General features: G+C 44.8%; 1 protein-coding gene across 2 annotated transcripts in view; it reads left to right on the plus strand.

Annotated features, from left to right (window-relative positions):
- Positions 1-2,840, plus strand: part of DCBLD1 (discoidin, CUB and LCCL domain containing 1) — a 57,581-nt gene extending 54,741 nt beyond the window's left edge. For both annotated transcript variants that reach the window (XM_006262521.4, XM_019479638.2), the window contains one exon: positions 444-2,840. In XM_006262521.4, coding sequence (XP_006262583.2) covers positions 444-964 — 521 coding nt within the window. In that variant the 3' untranslated portion in view covers positions 965-2,840. The remainder of the gene's footprint in view (positions 1-443) is intronic.
- The last annotated feature ends 18,886 nt before the right edge of the window (positions 2,841-21,726 follow it).

Below are 21,726 nucleotides of genomic sequence, written 5' to 3' on the forward strand. Positions count from 1 at the left end.
GTGTCCTTTTTGGTGCATTTATTTTGTTCTGGGTGTGTAGCATGTAATGGCAAGAGGGGCAGGTAAACCTGTTAAAGCAAAGCTCTAGCAAAGCGCACACAGTGGGACACAGGAGCTGATTTAAATACCCCCATGCCATTGAATGAGTGAGACAGCAAACCACCCAGGAGATTTTTTAATTTTTTGAGGTATTTGTTAACAATTTCCTTTAAGGACATTTCTCCTTGTAAAAAAGTCAGTGTTTAGGACAGGGGTTGGCTGAGCAAAAGTGGTTGCCTGGAACTGAGGTTGGACATTTCTTTCATTCCTCATGATGGTATACTCCAAATAGAAATCAGTCACTTGAGGTTTTTAATCTCAGACTCCTCTTAATGAATTCACAGTTGACTCAAACCACTACTTGTATGTAGATTATTATTGAATTTTTAATGTTTCCCTCTCAGATTATCAGCAGCCTCTCATGATTGGAACTGGGATGGTAACACGAAAAGGATCCACTTTTAGACCAATGGACACAGAGGATGAGGAGAAGAGAGGTAGCGCAGAGATTGTAAACCACTATAGCTGCCCTCACAGAGCTAGCCGCCATGAATATGCCCTGCCCCTGACCAGTCAGGAGCCTGAATACGCCACTCCTATTATAGAACGGCATGCTGGAAGAGAAAAGGCTTTTCCCTCTGAGAATGGCTACAACGTGCCTGTCATCTCTTCAGCTCATAAACGTTCCCTTTCTGCTGGCAGCTTCTCTAACCCATGTAGGTCTGACACCAGGAATGGGGATTATCAAACCCCACAGAATCTAACAAACTATGATAAGCCTAAAGCTAACAGCATCTTGACCTCTGTGAGCTATAGCACTGACTATCAGAAGCCACAAACTAATTCACCAGTGAATGAGGGTTACTCAACACCCAGAGACTCTCTAAAGCCAATAAACCAGACAGCCATGACGGCTCTCTTGTGATCTACTGAGCAAGAGCTATTTGCTGTACTAGTGAAGAGAGTGCTACTACTGTACAGATTCCAGAATGAAAAGATGTACATCATTGTTTTAAAGGATTCTCCAGTGGAAACTAGAAGAGAGACTGAACTCGTGCACATAATTTTGAAGACAAAAGTACACTGATAATCACTGTTTAATATCAGTGAAGACTCACATTTATCTTCTGTGATGGATCCCAGAATGTGATCCAGGTGCAATATGTGCAATTTGTAAATAGTTTTTATTTAAGAAGAATAACTTAAGTTTTCTTTAATATGTTCTTTTTGTGTGGAATTCAAATAGAAGAAATATCTGTTACAGAAATTTCTGTAAAAAAAATGCTCACCAGAACTTTCTTTTATCTGCCGTTGTGTTAACAGTTTTTAAAACTATGTTGTTCTCTTGTTTGGGTGGTTTATTTTCCTGATTGTGGTAGCTGCAAGTAAGGCATTTTATACTTCTGGGAAGGGTGAAAGAAATAAAACTACTCGAAGCATAGAATACTCACAAGAGAATAGCTGAGCAATTACATATGATGTTCAACCAAATTTATCAGCTACCTTTTTTACAGCAATCGTTTGAATTTGGTTTCATGCTAGGATGTGATTTGAGCTGGTTATGGTAAAGAACAGTGGAAAAGACTGGGCTTGGTTCAAGCATTGTGTGTCTTGTTGTCATGATTGCTAATCTGTTGAAATATACAGAATGGTTTATTCATCTTTTTTTTTCAGTGGAGCCAAAATGTGAATTATGGCAGAAGACTGCCTTCAGATCAGTCTGTAGCTGGCAATATTATTATACTGTTGTTAGAGAACAAATTTCTCCATAATAGGTAATGTAAATTCAGAATGTTTCATTGCACTTGCAAGTATTTTTTGTAAATTGAGTGTTTCTCCCTATGGCCATGCAGCTTTGTTTTATATCAGAATTATATGGTAAAAGGCCAAGAAGTTCTAGGCTTCAGGGGAAGGAAAAATACTCTCTTATTAAGGCAAAACCAGGCCACTAAATCTGATTTCTCTTAACAGCTCTGTGGGCAAGTCATTTATCCTATAGAGTTACAGAAGGGGAAACTGAGTAAAAGGGGAATATTTCCAAGCCTCATAATGAGGATAAATTATAAGAGCCTTGTAAAGCATCTTGAGGTTGTTTGCTGGAAGGTGCTGTAGAAGTACAGAGTAGATGTATACTGTTAATTCTGGTTATATATGGTCTTAAAACAGACTTAAAAGGATTTTGTGCTTGTTTCACTCTGTGCATGTTTTGCAAACTGTATGAGTGCACTTATCTTCTCCTGGTGCTGAATTTAGAAATGTGGAGGTAATTGTGTGTGTGACTCCTGTGCACATAATATTGCAATTCCATATGTACAGACATTTGAAGACAAGAGTACGCTGGCAATCCCTCTCTACAGCAAGGGAATTATTATCAGTAAAGACTGCACATTTATTTTCTGTAACTGATCTCAGTGCTGTGCAAAAAGAAAAAAGTCAATGTGATTATGTCACCTCTTGTGTTACTGTAATATAGTTTCTGTGAAATGTATGAAACACCTCAGGCACTGAAGTGAAGCTGCAGCAGCCTATGTGCTAGACTACTCTGGGTGGTATTGTTTACTTCTGGCTGTTTACATGCAGGTGTAAATAAAGGACACTGGCATTCGGTAACTAAGTCATGGACTAGCTCGGCTTTATCGACACCGCATGCCCACTCTATTACATATCCTGCAGGATGTGAAATTGGACAATCAGCCAGAAAGCAGTGTTCCTTATGATGTGCAAAAGTGACAGCTGTGCTGCTGTTATTTACTTTTCAAATGTGATTTAAAAGGCCATGCTAAAAAAAAAGCTTATCACTATGTTCCATTTAGTCTGGGTTTTTTTTATTTGAAAGGAAGAAACAAAGGCTAACTTCCAGGCTGGCCTTGTGTAAATGAATAAGAGAGAAGACTGTCCCTGCCACACACATGCACCCCACCAGTGGGCACATCTGTGTGTGCAGTTATTGGGGCTGAATAAACTCCAGTGCAATTTGCATCAGAGTTTATCGCTCCCAGGTGTGACATTTACATGTGCCCAAGACCCCAGCATGCTGAGGCAGGGCAGCGCATCCCCAGCTGGCAGGGGCCCCAGAGGTCAGCCTGCAGGCCCAGAGCTGCTCTGCCTTGGCTCTGGAGGGAGCTGGCTGGGGCACAAGGGTGCTACAGAGCAGAGCTAGCCAGCAGACAGCCCCCACACTGTAGCACCCTCATGCTGTATCCAGCCCCGGTCACAATCTACGTGTGTATTGCAGCAGAGTAAACAACTGCATCGTAGGATAGTACTTGTGTCAGGCAGTACTATCCTATGGCAGAGTTAATTAGTACATATAGATGGTGATGCTTTACTGCGGAACTAATTAATCAACTCTGCAGTAAAGCGCATGTGTAGATGCTCTCAGTGTGTGGTATTGGCACTCTGCCTAGATGGATAATTAGTCCGGCTTGATACTCCATAAACAAGCACAATTCATTAATCAGGCCAGCTCCAATTAAGGATAATGGGCATCTTCAAGGTGGCTGCCACACTACCTAACTTTTAGGTTCCTAGCCCCTGGAGCTGACTTCAAAACCCATAGTTAAGTGCCCAGGCTTCCCATATGGTATGTGGGGAGAGCTGGGCACCTCTGAGGGATGAACCAAAGACATCCTCACTGATTCAGCTACCTAGAGCTAACCTACAGGAAACACTGCCATGCTCAAACAGGGAGCGTTGAGCCTAGGCTGCAAGGAAGACAACCCATATAGATAAGATCCAAAGCCCTTCCCTAAAGGTGAGCATCTAGAAGTATCCTTTCAAAGAACTGGGGGCTCATTCTTGAGCAGCCATAAGAGGAGGAGCAGGAAGTGGAGGAGGAGGAGATGCCCATCTTATATATAATAGACCGGTGGTGAGAACACTCACTGAAGAAGTGTGAGGCCTGGTTTCAGGCCCTCCTCAGTTTGAGGAGATTTAAACTTGCTTCCTACTTCCCAGGACAGTACCCTGACCACCATAGTTCAGGCCTGGGTGAGTGATTATTCTCTTTGCATCCTGCTAAAGCTGAGCTATCAAAATCATGGGGAGAGAGGAGTAGTAAGAAAAGGGAGCATGACTATAGCCTAGTGACTGGGACACATGGAAGTCCTGGACTCCAATGCCTACTCTCAGGATTGTTTAATTTATTATACATTAAAGAGTCATTGAATGAAAAACAGAAATAATAGTAACATCCGGGACCTTCTCTCTCTCTCTCTCTCTCTGGCAATGCTTTTGAATAAATGAGGTGCAGCTGCTGTGTATTCTGCTCAACTCAGTAATGTTTGTGGATATTTAGGCATTGTTTGATGGATCAGGGCCTGCAGGCATCCCTCCTGAATTTCAGGATCCAAATGGGGCTTAGCCAAGAGCTAGACATCTGGTAGCTGAGAGCCAAGCAGGTCTAGGTATACACATATGCTCAGGGAAGTTTCAGACCAAGAAGGGAGAACCTAACAACTGTAGGCACCTCCAAAGTTAGGCAGCTGTTAGGCAGAGATCTTGGGGGATCACTGTTTTGGACTTAGGAGGAGGTGATTGAATGCCCTGTTGAGGTCACCTAAATCCTTCTTTGATCTGCCCTTAGTTTATTGCCAGTCTAAGATGCTTTTGGTAATGTAGTTATCAAACCCAGGCTGTTAGACAATAAATGGTCTGGCTTTTGGCATGTCTCAGTCATGCTTCCTACATCTGCAAAATGCTGCTCTATATTGGAGTCCGGGGTACAGTTCACGGTCAGATTTGCTTGTTCTCTTATATTCCTTCTGGCATTCAAACACACTACAATGTACATGTTCTTTTAGCCCAGTTAATTTTTGTTTCCCTAAGAAGTCACAGGAAAAAGGGTTTTAAAAATTACCTGAATGGCAGGGAGCATCCAGATGAAATAATAGGACTCTAAGGTTTCTTACTGCAAATGGACCATCTGTGGCTCCATCTCCACTTCCCATGCACAGCCCAAAGGTTAGGCTACTAGTTGTCTCACAACAACCACTACACTTCTGTGTTTAAAAGCTCCAGGGAAAGCAAAGCAGAGCACACATCCTGTGTGGTCTCTGTGCCTTGATCATAGTTGAGCCGGCATTCTTCTGTCACTCATGACAGCAATCTGCCTCAAGCAAGAAGAATGTGGTAAATCAAGTTGTAGCCTATCTGCATAGACCTGCATTGTATCAATGGATCTGGGTACAATCACAGCATAGTTAACACCACTTTGAACACTGTGCATTTAAAAATTCTTCCCAGGATTCAGCATCACTGGCTTGTAAACTAGCCTTTGCCAAGTTGTCGTGCTTTGTGTTGAGTCAGTTAAACAAGGGCCAATTTTACTCTGATTCTGCCTTTTCTTATTTCTAGAGTTAAGGTAGAATTTAATTGAATTTGCAATTCCTTAGAACTTTGCCTCCAAGATAAGAGACTGCTCCTACACTTGAGTGTGAGCCATTGCAATAGAATTTGAGTCCTGAGCTGCTAGTATACAACAGTCACTTCCAATAGCATGGAACAGTTAACCCAAGTCAGAGTTCACAAGGTTAAATAATAAGTGAACCACATCCCTAAGGGGCTAATTGTGCCCTTGAAGAAGTCAGTAGGAAAACTCTGACTTGCCTGGGAACAGGAGCAGAGACTGCCACTGCCCCTGTGAGCTTGTAAGCAACTGAGATTCTCTTGAGAGAGAAAAGCCCCCAAAGTAAGATACTTCTACCTTACCTACAGCTGTGAAGTCAAAACGACAGCTCAGAAATAGCTCTCTGGCCTGAGCTTCATGAAACTCTATTTCTCATAACATACATAAGGTGTAAAGACCTTCATCCTCATTTGGCTACAATGGGTGGGTGGGTCCAGTGCATATCTTAAATCAGTGGTGCCCAAACTTTTGGCTTTTTAGGCCAGACGAGTGGCATGGAGCCTGTCTGCAGGCAGGACCGGGCTATCTGGGCCAGATTGGGCCCTGGGGCACCACCCTCTCCCTGCTTTGCACACTGGGCTAGGGTCCCAGGGTCCTGGCACTGCCCTCTCCCATCTCCCTCCCCACTGAGATTGGGCCCTGAGGCCCAGCACCATTCCTGCCTGGCCCTGTGTACTAGGGTTAGGTACAGGATTCAGCGTACAGGACCTGGGGCTTCCCATGTGTCTAGAGATTTGACAGTGGGGAAACAGTGCCACTGCTCTCCTGCTTCCAAATTTCCAAGCCTATAAAGAGCCTCACAGGCCAGATTTGACCTGTGGGCCAGAGGTTGAGCACCCCTGGTTTAAATGATTAAGACCCAAACTAGCCTAGCCCAGATATGAGGAGACACACTACAAAGTCCTATTTGAATGAGGGGTCCTCTGGTGCTGCACACATACCTGTATGTCATGACAACTTCTATGAGATATCCTACGTCTTTGTGCTGCTGGAAGCTGAGCCACTCCATAATCCTTTCCAAGTAAATTGTGGAAACACTTGCATGGCCTGTCCCAGGCACACAGGGAGGACATGAAGAAGTCACTTCAGACCTTCTGGCACTTGAGTGATTTTGCTAGTACCCCTGTTGCCTAGGAGGCATTACTGGCCTCAGTGAAAAAGGCATCTGAGCTTTAATGCAAATCAAGAAGCTTAACCAATTATTCTGGTTGGAAAGCACCTCCAGACTCAGGTGAGAAGATTTTGTGGGTGGATGGGAAAAGTATTAAAACCAACAGCCAAATAAGAGCCGAAGCTTAACTTCCCTATGCTTTGGTTTCCAATCTATAAACTAGAAGGCGTTTTTGAAGCTTCATTCATTGCCCAGAAGGAATTGGAGTTTGAGAACCACAATAGGGTGGTGAGATAGCAGTTACAACTTCAATTATTTGCTACTCACTAAAGCAATACGCTTGTCTTGTCTTTCCTTTCTTTGCTAAGTCTTTCCAGCTCAATTAGTCAAGTCCTTCCAGCTCAATTAGATATGCCTCCAAAAAGGAACAGACAAAATTACAGTAAAGATCATTGTGGTCACATTTTTTTTTTAAATGGAGCATTTTGGATTATGACTTTGAGGTGGGGGGAAGGGATAGGCTATCAAAAAAGTAAAATAATACATAGCTTTTTACCTACGGGGAATTAGTAGAAGGTAACAATGACCAATAGTAGTTATCTACAGGGAGCAGTTTTGTACTGAACATGAAATGACTTGTTCTCAGGTCATGTCTACAGAGGAGATAGACATCTGCATCATTATAATGCAGTTCTAGGTCAGAAAAGTGTATGAATGGTATAAGAATCACAGTTTGTGGGCACATTTACACATGCCTTACTGGATCTGGGGGGGAATGCCTTACTGGATCTGGTATTGGCAACGGGGGATGATATGGTAGGGGACCTACAGATCAGTGGCCATCTGGGGGACAGAGATCACCTAATAATAGAATTCTTCATAAGACGTCAAGTGGGTAAGGTAACTAGTAGGGTGAAAGTGCTAGACTTTAGGAAAGCTGATTTCAATGAACTCAGGCGATTAGTCAAGGACGCGCTGCAGAGTAGGAGTTTTGAAGTGATGGGAGCCCAAGAAGGGTGGCTGTGCCTTAAGGAAATGATCCTTCGGGCACAAAGGGAGACAATCCCGATGCGAGGAAAAAGAGGGAAAGGGGCCAGGAGGCTTCCCTGGCTGACCAGAGAAATCCAGGGCAGCCTACGGGCCAAAAGGGAGGCACATAAAAAGTGGAAACAGGGAGAGATCACCAAAGAGCAGTATACCTCCTCTGCTCGTGCTTGTAGGGAGGCAGTTAGACGGGCCAAAGCTACCATGGAGCTGAGGATGGCAACCCAAGTAAAGGATAACAAGAAACTGTTTTTTAGATATATAGGGAGTAAAAGGAAGGCCCAGGGAGGAATAGGACCCCTACTAAATGGGCAGAAGCAATTGGTGACGGACAGGGGAGACAAGGCTGAACTCCTCAACGAGTTCTTTGCCTCAGTGTTCCAAAGACAGGGAGAAGACAAGTATCTCACTGGGGTTGTAGAGAGGCAGCAGCAAGGCACCAGACTACCATGCGTAGACCCTGAGATGGTGCAGAGTCACTTGGAGGAACTGGACGCCTTTAAGTCGGCAGGCCTGGATGAGCTCCAACCGAGGGCACTGAAGGCACTGGCCAACATCATTGCACAGCCACTGGCAGGAATATTTGAACACTCGTGGCACACAGGCCAAGTCCCGGAGGACTGGAAAAGGGCCAACGTGGTCCCCATTTTCAAGAAGAGGAGGAAGGAGGACCAGGGCAACTATAGGCCAGTCAGTCTCACCTCCATCCTAGGCAAAGTCTTTGAAAAAATTATCAAGGCTCACATTTGCAAGAGCCCGGCAGGACAAACTATGCTGAGGGGAAACCAGCACGGGTTCGTAGCAGGCAGATCGTGCCTGACTAATCTAGTCTCTTTTTATGACCAGGTTACAAAACGCCTGGACGCAGGAGTAGGGGTGGATGTCGTATACTTAGACTTCAGGAAAGCCTTCGATACGGTATCCCACCCCATACTGGTGAACAAGTTAAGAGGCTGTGACTTGGATGACTACACAGTCCAGTGGATGGCGAATTGGCTAGAGGGTTGCACCCAGAGAGTCATGGTGGATGGGTCGGTTTCGACCTGGAAGGGTGTGGGCAGCGGGGTCCCCCAGGGCTCGGTCCTTGGACCGATACGCTTTAATGTCTTCATCAGCGACTTGGATGAGGGAGCGAAGTGTACTCTGTCCAAGTTTGCGGATGACACAAAGCTATGGGGAGAAGTGGACATGCCAGAGGGCAGGGAACAGCTGCTAGCAGACCTGGACAGGTTGGACAAGTGGGCAGAAAACAACAGAATGCAGTTCATAGATTCATAGATTCATAGATGTTAGGGTCGGAAGGGACCTCAATAGATCATCGAGTCCAACCCCCTGCATAAGCAGGAAAGAGTGCTGGGTCTAGATGACCCCAGCTAGATACTCATCTAACCTCCTCTTGAAGACCCCCAGGGTAAGGGAGAGCACCACCTCCCTTGGGAGCCCGTTCCAGACATTGGCCACTCAAACTGTGAAGAAGTTCTTCCTAATGTCCAATCTAAATCTGCTCTCTGCTAGCTTGTGGCCATTGTTTCTTGTAACCCCTGGGGGCGCCTTGGTGAATAAATACTCACCAATTCCCTTCTGTGCCCCCGTGATGAACTTAAAGGCAGCCACAAGGTTGCCTCTCAACCTTCTCTTGCGGAGGCTGAAAAGGTCCAGTTTCTCTAGTCTCTCCTCGTAGGGCTTGGTCTGCAGGCCCTTGACCATACGAGTTGCCCTTCGCTGTACCCTCTCCAGGTTATCTGCATCCTTCTTGAAGTGTGGCGCCCAGAATTGCATGCAGTACTCCAACTGCGGTCTGACCAGCGCTCGATAGAGGGGAAGTATCACCTCCCTGGACCTATTCGTCATGCATCTGCTGATGCACGATAAAGTGCCATTGGCTTTTCTGATGGCTTCATCACACTGCCAGCTCATGTTCATCTTGGAGTCCACTAGGACTCCAAGATCCCTTTCCACCTCTGTGCCACCCAGCAGGTCATTCCCTAGGCTGTAGGTGTGCTGAACATTTTCAACAAGGAGAAATGCAAAGTGCTGCACCTAGGGAGGAAAAATGTCCAGCACACCTACAGCCTAGGGAATGACCTGCTGGGTGGCACGGAAGTGAAAAGGGATCTTGGAGTCCTAGTGGACTCCAAGATGAACATGAGTCGGCAGTGTGACGAAGCCATCAGAAAAGCTAATGGCACTTTATCATGCATCAGCAGATGCATGACGAATAGATCCAAAGAGATGATACTTCCCCTCTATCGGGCGCTGGTCAGACCGCAGTTGGAGTACTGCGTGCAATTCTGGGGGGCCGCACTTCAAGAGGGATGCGGATAACCTGGAGAGGGTCCAGAGAAGGGCCACTCATATGGTTAAGGGCTTGCAGGCCAAGCCCTATGAGGAGAGACTAGGGCACCTGGACCTTTTCAGCCTCTGCAAGAGAAGGTTGCGAGGCGACCTTGTGGCTGCCTATAAGTTCCTCACGGGGGCACAGAAGGGAATTGGTGAGGTTTTATTTACCAAGGCGCCCCCGGGGGTTACAAAAAGTAATGGCCACAAGCTAGCAGAGAGCAGATTTAGATTGGACATTAGGAAGAACTTCTTCACAGTTAGAATGGCCAAGGTCTGGAACGGGCTCCCAAGGGAGGTGGTGCTCTCCCCTACCCTGGGGTCTTCAAGAGGAGGTTGGATATGCATCTAGCTGGGGTCATCTAGACCCAGCACTCTTTCCTGCCTATGCAGGGGGTCGGACTCGATCTACTGAGATCCCTTCCGACCCTAACATCTATGAATCTATGAATCTATGCCTATTAATACACAAAGATAAGCTTTGGAGTTCGTCGCTCTAGAGCTTATTGCTGCCAGGTATTTCTGCACATGCACTTAGGATCACAGCATGTTGAACCAGGGTGGAGCAGCCCTGTTTGGCAGGATATCCAGAAGGGCAGCCTGCTAGCCTGGAGCTGCTCCCTTTGGCTCAACATACTACAGAGGCGCTGTATAGGGCATGAGGGTATTTCAGTACAGGGCTAGCAGGCAGGCAGCCCCTGCACCAAAGCACCCTCATGCTCCAGCCAGCTGGAGAAGCATCTACACATGTGCTACTGCAGAGTTTTTTACTAGTGCTGTCCTGCTGCAGAGTAAATTAGTTTATTCTAGCCTAAAAGGGGTGCATGTGTAGGCACTGAGATATTTACTGCACAGTTAATTAGTCAACTGCACAATAAATGTCTCATATAGACAGTTCAGATCAGGTTAGTTTAGCAGTGGCTCTTCTAACTGCTCACTGCAGACTTAGCCTAGAGTCTAAGAACTGAGCTAGATTTTTGTTATTGTGGTTTATCACTGCTAATAATAAAATTTCCATCAGTCAGTATTTTTTCTATCTTAATGACTAAGGGAATCTCTAGTACCTTCACTCAAAAGCAAATCACCAGGATGGCCAAGTGGTTAAGGCATTGGATTTAAGATCCAATGGATGTATGTTTACATGGGTTTGAACCCTACTCCTGGTAGCTGTTCTTTTGGACAAGCACCTAACTGGGAACATCTGACCCCAGCGCTCTTTCCTGCCCAGGGCAGGGGGTTGGACTTGATGATCTACTGAGGTCCCTTCTGACCCTAGGATCTATGAATCTGCCCTCTGACACCCCTTATAATCAGGTTGTGGAAATGTAAATGATGGTAGATTTGTATCCCTTTTAATTGAAACAGTTGCTAGCGTGGCTGGCACACACTAAACTAGAGCCTACCTCTCCCATAGCTGTGTTGGCTCTGCAAAACTAATAGGGTTAAAAAGGAGACTTAGCAATGTATTTTAGTTGCTGAACTCAGCGGTTGATTCTGAATAAGCACAATGACACATCTATTTAGGGGGAAGGTGCTGCTTCCAAGCAATCAATTTTAAAACAAACAAAAAAATCTGGTGATTTTATCCTATTCAAGCCCCTAGTTCAGGACTGCGAAGGCTACACAGAAAGAGTTCAGATAAGCTGCCTCTAACCCAGATAAGGAAATGGGGGGGAGGGCAGTTTGGGGACATTACACTACACACAACAAGGAAGAAAGCCAAATATCTGGCTCTGTGTTTATCTCGCTGTTTTGTCTAAACACGATGCTTTGTGTTTCTTTACCTGGAAGTCGCTGTCACAGCTGAAACTTTCACCCACATTTTTTTTATAAACAAATGTGCTACAGAGGGTTGTCCAGTATCCTGTCTTCAGTAGCTTTCCTTGACCAATGTTAAAACATTTGTATATTTACCAACTACTGGCACAGATAATTAATTGCCTTGGAGATTTCCAATGATTTTCTTGCTATAAACAATTGTGTTTATTGAAAAGAAAAATCCATGAAGGATGCAAGTGATTTGTCCTAGCCAAGTTATCACTACTTGTTGCAGATGGCAAATTTGTCATAGTTAAATTATTTCACTCTTCACCATAATGCCTGCCCCTACAGTGCACAAATATCAATTCGAATGCTTTTGTTCCCTGAAACCAAGGTGGGCTGGACTCAGGTACCCACTGTTTTTATGGGTAATGACCAAAATTTCAGCAGGCCTCACTGAAAAAGGTTCTCTTATGAGCCTTAGTGAGCAGTCCATTGAAGAGGACCAGCATTGTTGAATATCTAATATTCCTCACCCTGACTGCATACTAATAAATGGAATGAGAAAGTGGACTAGTGTCACGAAGTATTCCAGTATTCTGGGGTAGCTCAACTCACACTAGGTCACCACTGGCAATGATGAACTTTAAAAAATGCATAGGCTGTGGCAAAGTCGAGAAACTGTGCAACGCCCCCCCCTCCCCCCAAGTTTAAAGGAATCACCAAAGTCAAGTCAGTACGAGACAAAATAGACATATCCATAGAGTGGTAGAACTAGATTTTATTGCATCTAAGGGTAGGTGGGTTACAGGAAGCTGCTCTAGATAGACTAATCCTGGAGGGTATGACATTGCAAAGGATGGTGTTAGTGTTGCCCCTAGAGAAAGGAAGAGGCTTTAGGAGGATTGATCATGTTAGATGACAGCCACAGGAACCTGAGCTGTGAATCTGAGTCACTTAACATAAGCTTGCATGTTAAGTTTAGCATTATTCACTAAAGAAACTAAAGGAATTTGCAAACAGTAATTAACCTTGTATCAAGTAGAAGTCCCATTTTATAAAGTGAGACAGGCACAGCATCGCTTATCCAGGGTTGCTTAAAGCAATCTAGTTCACCACAAAAAAAAAAAAAAATCTTATAAAAAATAAACCCTGGGTGACATACTGTTTCTTGCAGAGAATGGAGATGTGGGTGATAAGATGCACAAGATGCCTACAAACAATCGCAGATCTTACTTATAGAAGCAGCTTTTCTTCACATCTATGGCTAAGCTTATTATCCTTAAGTGACACCATCTGTTCTGACAGACAGTTTTACAAAATTTGAATAAGGTGACCTGGATAATGTGTCCTGTATTATGGAAATGTGAAAGCCATACTTAGCTGTGAATCAATATGAACAGCTCGTTTTATTTTTCTTCTACAGACGTGCACATATATATGTACAGTCCTGACAACAAAGATGACGGGGACATTTTTGAGGTTCAGAATTCAAGTTAGCTAATAAATAGCATCTCTTTTGCTGGAGATGCAGAGATGACTCTCCTACTGTCTTATGTATTTACACACATCGGCATATGGCATTTATTAATATGTATCCTTATTAGTCCTATTTCATTTTAACTGGTGTTTTTGTGACAGGTAATGTCACACTCCTTCCTTCCCCGTTCTTACTTCTCCAGACATGAAGAATTGTAGAAAAAAAATCAGACTGGCAGCTTTGTAATTTTTGAGGGTCACTTTTCAGGGTCATCCCCTCCTCTGCAGAACTAGGTTCATATCCAGGATTAGATCAGAGACGAACAAATGTGATGGTCTCTTCCTCATTTTCATTACTCTTCAACACAAAACCACCACACAGGTGGACACAATTGACTGTCTCTGCGCCAGGAACAGAAGGACAAGGACTATTCCAATTCCAAGTCACAATAGATGGCCATAGGCAGAGAAGAATACACTGTGATCAGTTCCACTTTTGGGGGTACTAAATTCATTCACCAATACATTGTAACAAAAGTCCTGTTTTCTATCACAGATGTAAGGCCACATAACTAATTACTGGAGCGTTAATATTATAGGACTGAAAGGAGCCCCAGGCCACAAAGTCCAGTCCCCATTTATATCAATTCTTAAATCCTCTGAGCCATGCAACTCTAGTAATTTGTGTATCTGCAGACATACACAATGTGTATGGAGTCAGTCCTTGTGATAAGGTTGTTAAAGCTTGGACCCAAAATGCTTGCACGTGCTATCAACCAAATAGCATGTTTTTGTTTTTCCCGGAGACTCTGGAGACTGGAGCCACTTCTGAAGGGCAAGCTGTGTTTAAAAAATGAAAAATAAAAAAGGGGGATATTGACAATGCTGGGATATTTGGTTGCATTATAAAAATGTTTTTAAATCTCTCAGCCTAGCTAGCTTCACATATTTACAAGGAGTTTGCTGCCCTCTTCTGACACATAGCTCTTAGATTAGCACTGCACTGCTACTGCCATCAATGACTAATCAAAATGATTTACATAGAGGCATGAGCAAGTTTGGGTTTTACTCCCATTCATGAAAGTAGTACAGACTAAAATTGCTCTTTTCCTGTTTTGTTAAATAACACAAGCTGTTAGAGTACCAGATTGGGTTGCCAGAATGTGGAGAGACCTTATGAATAAAACAGCTTGCATCTTTCAAAACTGGTTTCAAATTTCAGAAGCTTTTTTTTTTTTGGTTTGAATTCAAGATTATCAGGAAAAAAAAACCTGATGTCAAACCAGATAGGAATAAAGCTCTAAATGCACAGCTAAAAATGATGTGCTTGTGAATGAAATTAAGTATTCCCACAACTGTCTGCAAAGAGACCTTTATTTTAGAGAAGAGTTGCTCAACCTCCAGCTCACAGGCCATATGTGGCCTGTGAAGCCATTGCATTTGACCTGAAGGGTTCCCCATGAGTGAGGAAGTTTGGTGGCGAGGGAGCAGTGGTAAATTAATAAGACCACCCTCCCCCCTGCCAAATTCCCAAACCCCAAGCCCTCCATGGCAGCTTAGGGCTGCTCCTTCCCTCGCAGGGCCAGGCTGCGACTGAGCAAAGTCCCTTCCTCTGTGTGCCTGCATTGGGGCCAGGTTGTCCCCTTCCCCCTCTGTGCAGCCAGATGGGACCTGCTGCACTGGCCTAGGGCACCAGATCAGGTCCCCCAGCTGGATCTGGCCTGTGGACAGACTAGACACTGCCCCCCCAACCCACCAGCCAAAAATGTTGAGCACCACAGTTTTAGATGGTTGTTTCCTCTAGAAAGTCTGTCACACCATTGCTATCAAAATCAAAGTTACAGGTGCCCATCACTGGGGCCCTGTTCTTACAGATGTGGTTAGGGCACTTGCCAGGAAGGGGGCGAGTCCTTGAATCTGACTTGGTTCCCAGGACTGTTCATGCATTTTACATGAAGCCGTTATAGGATAAAAACAGAAAGAACACTGAGATCAGGAAGCAGGACATACCGTAATCTCTAAGCTAGAGAATCAGGCTCCCTTTCCCTCGCTCTCCTGTTCTTGTGATTCTTACACTCTTCACTTTACTGGGGGGGTGACCTTCCATCTCAAGGCTGGATGCTAGACAGGGTGCTCACAGGAGAGGTGGGTTTGAGTCCCCTTAGGCTGAGGAGGGCCTACACTATTCTAACCACTGATATGTAACTTAAAGGTATGCTCTTTTCCATACCTTTTTAATGTAAAAAAAGAATCACAATCATGATTGCTCTGCTTTGTGCTGAACTGTATGCTGCTGGGGTGCTATGAGCACACCTAACAGAACAGGCCCCTTGAAAGACTTCAGAACTGTTCTGTCTAGTTTCTGGATCCAAATAGGGTTGAGGTAGGAGCTACATACCTAAGCCAGTGATAAACCATGATAAACTCAAAAGATTTCAAATAGGAATCCATAATGTTAAAAACATTCTAACCTGTTGTGGGCTTTCTGGCTAGGGACAGAAGTTACACATAAACCAGAAATTATACATAAGTGATCAGAAACTGGTTTAAACTTGTATCAGAATGGAAGTTCAGTGCATATAAACCAGTTTCAAAATGGCTGAAACTGGTTTAAGATAAACCTGGTTGAATGTAGTATCAGACTTAACTGATTTGGGTCAAACTGGTTTATGCAACTTCTGTCTCAGACCCCTTCCTGGTCTAAGTTAAACCAGAGTCCTCCAGCATCCCAGAATGCTCTGCAGCCCTGGGGTGAGCAGTGCTCTCTGCTCCAGAGAGCAGGGCTGGCCCTGCCTCTCTGGTCTCTAGCCCAAGCAGGGGTGGGGGCATGGCCACACACCTCCTGGCATGGCCCCATTAAGGCAAAGTGGGCAGGGAGGAGGTTAATTCTTCCCTCCCCACCACTGCAGCAGGGGTCTGCATGTCTGTGGGTGAGCAAAGGAAGTGGCAGCAGCAGCTGGGGTTGGCAGACTCCAGCTGAGGTCCCTAGGAGCAAAAGGGATGGAGGGAGGAATTAACCCTTTCTCTTCCCCCTTCATCTTAATGGGGCCATGCCCTCACCCCTGCCACTGGAGCAGAGAGGGTATGAGGAGCGGCAGCAGCCTCTGTTAGGGTGCCCAGGAGAGGGTTCATTCCCCCCTCCCTTCCCTGTCTCACCAGCGAAGACAGCAGCCATCCCGGCATGGCCCTGTTAAAGTTAAGGGGGCAGGGAGGGGATTAATACCCCCTACCGGGAACTGCAGCTGGGGTGGATCTCACTTGAACATCCTCTAGTTTGTTGCTAGAGTTTGAGACAGTGCAGAGATTACTAATAATGAATATGAGAGATTGAAAGACACAAAGTTACAAACTGGGTTTGCAGCCCAGATCCAGACACCTTGATGAATTTATATGCGCTACTTGATGTACTTAGTTTCAGCCATTTCTTGCCATTTTTTAAGTTTGTAGTTCTTGAATAGGCAAAGAGAGTCTACCGAGTAAGAACGGAGAATAAGTCAAAGCGGACTTATTGGCTAGGGACAGACATTACACATAAACTGGTTTAAGTGATCAGAAACTTGTTTAAACCTGTAACAGAACAGATGTTCAGCACACATAAACCAGTTTGAAAATGGCTGAAACCAGTTTAAGGTAAACCTGGTTGAATGTAGTATTGGACTTAACTGATTTGGCTCAAACCAGTTTATGCAATGTCTGTCCCAGATCCCTTGATGGTTTAAATTAAATTAGAGTCCCCCAACATCCCAGCATGCTCTCTGGGCTGGGCGGGGCTCTCTGCTCCACAGCAGGGCTGGCCCCTCCCCTCTGCTCCCTGGCTGCACCACTGGCAGAGACTGCAGGCATTTGCCTGGCTTCCCCCTCACCACTCCCTGCTAAGCAGGAATTGCCCCCTCCCCTCTGCCTTACACAGACACCTCTTAGCATAAGCTATGGGACCACATCCTGGCTATGGTCAATGCTGTGGCAGAATCAACAGGTAACGTCCCTTCGTTGTTTTTTTAATGGGGTGCTAAACACTGAGTTAGGAGTGATAAACACTGTGTTATCAATTCCCTGTGTTATCAGCCCAGTTTTGGGCTGGTCAGGAAGGGGAGGAAACCCCTCCCTAATCAGAGCATCCTGCTGGGGCCTGGCCACACCCTTCTCAGTTCAGCACTATAGAAGGGAAGGGAGGGCTGCTCTAGTACTCCCCAGCTTCTAGCCTGAGCCACTGTAGGCATGTGCCTGCATGTCTGGGATGTCAGTATGGTTACAAACTGATCTAGGCTAGCCAGGTTAGACTAACCTGCAAAGATTGAATCAATTCAGGCTCAGGCTTTTTGAATGTTTGTCTCTTGCCTCTGAGTTCATTGTAACAGTAGAATTGCTTGGTTCTTCTGTAGTCAAAAAGCAAGTGAGAACTATATGCCGGCAATTTCTAAGGGGTACCATCGAGAAGTAGCTCAAGTCCGAAAAGTCATCAAGAGAATTAACCTCTGCTGCCCATCCTGAACCATTCCAATACATACATACATATACATATACATATGCGCATCTATATATCTATCTATACAGGTATGTATACCTATAAACCAATTCCCAAAAAGCAAACCTTTAAATACCATTCTTAGGCCATCAGACATGGACACCTACAATCTGCCTACGGCCCATTATAGGTACATAAATCCTTCTTTCAACTGGTCCTTCAGGCTCTATGACTCAGTGGTTAGTAGCTTTACTTCTCCCTTTGGTGGAATGAACAGCTTCCATGTGCAGCACTTGAGAGATGCCCACAGTGATTTATTTATATGTATTCCAGTGATGCCCTCTGCAGCAACTGAGAGCTCAAAATGAGGAATGCAACATGGAGCACATTTCTCAGAAACCATGTAGGAGTTCTTTGGGCACATCACCACAAATAGAAACATATTTGTGGGGATGCCTATGCATGCACACTTTGGTGTGTGGCAAGTTGCCCTGGGTACAGTAGGGAAGGCTGGGACCAGCACCTGGACTGACCCCAGCAGCCTTACCTGGGGTTCTGGGAGCCTCCTGGGGCTGCAGCAGTGCCAAACCAGGCATGTGGAGCCTGACTGGCAGCCGGTGTGTGGCTCTGGCTGGCCAGGCTCCAGTTTTGGGCAGTGCACACTGCCACCACATATGCCACCCTGCTTTTTTCTGGTGCGGGTTTTTTTTTACATCAGGATCTCCAGCACCTGAAATTAGCAATGAAGCAATGTGTGCAGCGTTTGCAGTTTGTGGCACTGCAGACAGGTCTATGGCACTGCAAACTGCACGTGCATATTGTGCTCTGAAAGAAAAACAAGCCATCTTCTCCCCCTGCACAAATGCAACACATCATTGATGGCCTGAAGCATTACAATTCATCATATGCATTGTTTTAACCTTTAGAAAACTAGCTAATCCCCAAATGGATGCCTCTTGGTATCCACTAAGAGGTTCTTTGACAGACAGGAGGTCATTTCTTAGTTTCAGAAAGTCCAAATCACTTGCATCTCTTCACGCTGTGAAATAAATCCCTCTCTAGGCTGCCCATTTGCACACAGTTCCACCTTAATCTAGAAATAACAGGGTGTGGGAGCTCATGCTACAAAGAGAGCCTATGATAAGAAGAAACTGGCATGAAGCCCAGTAAGGCATATAAAGCTGGGAAAGGGCAGACGGTGTCAAACACCATAGGGTGTTTCAAAAGGAAATGTACTGTGGGGAAAGCCTTGTGCTAGAAAGGTTTTTGGGGCATTCCTAGACATAAAAATGACCAATGGCAAATCTACTCATGCTCAGTGTCCTAAGTTAACACTTCTATTCCTTTAAAACTCTGACCAGTGTAAAATATTGCCAGTGGGAAGTGACATACCCTTAGATAAAATTAACATGTTCTTCCACGCCACCATTTTGTGTCATTTTACTTGAAATAGCCAAATCTCAAATAGTTTCCTCACTAAGGGACTCTTCCAGAGTCCTGATTGTTTTTGATTGACCAGAACGTGCCTTATAGTGCCTTTTGCTTCATTGCTGGCTCTTGTGGGATAGTAGTTCATGTGATGGAAGCGAAGCAGAAGTGAGCTGGAGCATGAGCCTGAATCTAACCTCTTGACACCAATCAGCCTTGTGTAGGAGGCATTTTTTCATTGCTTCCTCAAAAATAATCCAGCTATTCCTACACCTTCTGACCAGAAAATGGCTCTCCAAGTATTAGCGTATGTGCTACTCTCCTTTGATGCTACTATCTGAGAACAAGTAAGTTTGTCCTCAAGGCTTTATGAAGAAGGTTGCCACAGGCTTATACATGGCATGTCCAGACGAGCAGGAACGTGCATTTTCCTGGGGACAAGTAGCAGCCGCACACCTTGCACTGCTGCTGCTTGTCCTCAGGGAAAATCCATGCCATGGGCACTCCGGTGCATGGCAAGTTACCCCACGTGGGGTAGGGGAGGCTGGGGCCAGTAACTGTGCTGGCCCCAGTAGCCTTACCTGGGGCCCTGGGGGCCTCTGGGAGCTGCAGCCACAGCACTCCTGCAGCAGGAAGCCTGGCCAGCAGTCGGAGCATAGCTTCACCCAGCCAGACTCCGGTATTGGGCGGCACACGCTGTTGTCACATGTGCCACCCCATTTTTTGGCATTGTTTTTTTTGACCCTAGGATTTCCCAGAGTCAAAAACCCCCCCACCCCGCACTACAGAGTAGCAGGGTGGGGAACACCTGCATATGTGGTGTGTGGCGCTGCAGACGGGTCTGCTGCACCACATATTGCATGTCCACGCCCGTCTGGGTGTGCCCATAGTGTCCCTTTGCCATCTGATAAAAACTAAAATCTGGGAGTGAGTGACAAATAGCCAAATACTAGTTGGGTGTTAAGTGGGTCCAATGGGGACTTAGGCACCCGAATTGCACCTGCATTCCAAAAGGCAATCCAGATTGGGTCAGCTCTGCAAGCCCCAAAATTTAAGAAGTGCCTAATTTCAGGCAACCCCTCCATATTGAACTACAACATTTCCTCAGTGCCTTGGCTTGACTTCTGAGGATGCTCAAAATCCAGGCGGTTTGATCCTTTGGGACCTAGCTTCCAACTAAGCTCACTGCAATCTGTATTTGTTGCTTAGGTCCCTTGAGGGAGCTGTTATTATAAGTGGACTTGGAGTTCACCTACCGATGGTATGTGCCTACATTGTGACAATGTTTAGTGGTTATTGCTTAAGAAGTGGGAGGCCTGGCTTTCTAATCCTTCCTTAGGCTGAAGGTGTTCAAGTTTATAGCTCTCACATTCCAAGAAAGTGCCCAAAATAGAAGGCTGGGAGTAGGCTCACTGGGACCATCCTCTACCCTGGAACACTCGGCAGCTAAAAATGCAAGTCAAGGGGGCCACAAGGAAAGGAATTATAACGAAGCCTTCTGTAGCTTAGTGGCTGTAGTACTCCCCTCTGGTTTAAAACAGACATTTCTTAACAAGCTGGCAGCAGAGACCAAGTCTGCTGGCAAAAAAACTATCTCCTTCACTTCAAATTCACTCCACTTGTCCACTCCACTTTCCCATCAGCATTCCCTTTCACTTTTCTTTCCATTTTCACAACTTCCAGTGATGCAGGCATGTGTTGCAGTAATTGGTGGGCATAGATCTCAGATTGGGAAATTCTGACATGCAGCATAAGTACTCATGATTACTTCCCTCTCCTTCCCCCCAGGAAATTGTGTAGTTAAACAATATTTTCTGCCATTCCACTGTTTACTATGCTAGTGCATTATATTATTTCCCCCCAACCTATGTCCGTCTTGTTCTTTTTATATTATCACAGCACCCGAGTTTAAAAGAGAGTTTGCTAGTCTTGGTTTGTAGCATTTAACACAAAGGCCAACCTTCAAGGTTGTTGCTGGCCACTGCCGTAATAAACACATGACAAAAGACTTAAAATTAAAACCAAATTAAATGTTCAGGTTCTTGTGCATAGGCAGCTGTTGAAGGGAAAACATTAAAACACACCTTCAACTCAAACATACATTAAAAATGAAATAATTTTAAATGATGTCTTTAAAATGTGTTTTGTAATATAAAACAAATTAATTAGGGGGGCACTTAATCTGAGCAGAAAAGATTCAATACAAACTAAGCGATTACTGGAAGATTTAATCCCTTGGGAGGTTTTAAATGATTATTGTCTGGATCTTTGCAGCTCTTCTTGGCTGGCTACAAGTTGTTTATAGTATTACTATAAGCCAAAAAGCCTCCTGTTTCATATTTTTCTCTCTCTTATGGAAAAATAATTTAGCAGAAAATAAATCTTAAATTAACCCTTTTTAAAAAAAGGTAATCTGCTACTTGCCCATCTCCTTTTTTATTTAATTTGCTTTTAGGTAGTGGACAAATTTGAATGAATTTGTCTTGAAGTGAACGAGTTTGGTATTCATCACATTAACAGGTTTTAGCTCACATCTTTGTGCAACCTTCTGTATCTGGACAATAAATTTAGTAAGAAACAGATATATGGAGTTCAGTGCAGATTAACATTTTATAAATAAAACAGGGAACCTGAAATCCTAGTTGCAAATTAGGA

Source organism: Alligator mississippiensis, chromosome 1, assembly GCF_030867095.1.
Source record: "Alligator mississippiensis isolate rAllMis1 chromosome 1, rAllMis1, whole genome shotgun sequence".
Lineage (NCBI taxonomy): Eukaryota > Metazoa > Chordata > Crocodylia > Alligatoridae > Alligator > Alligator mississippiensis.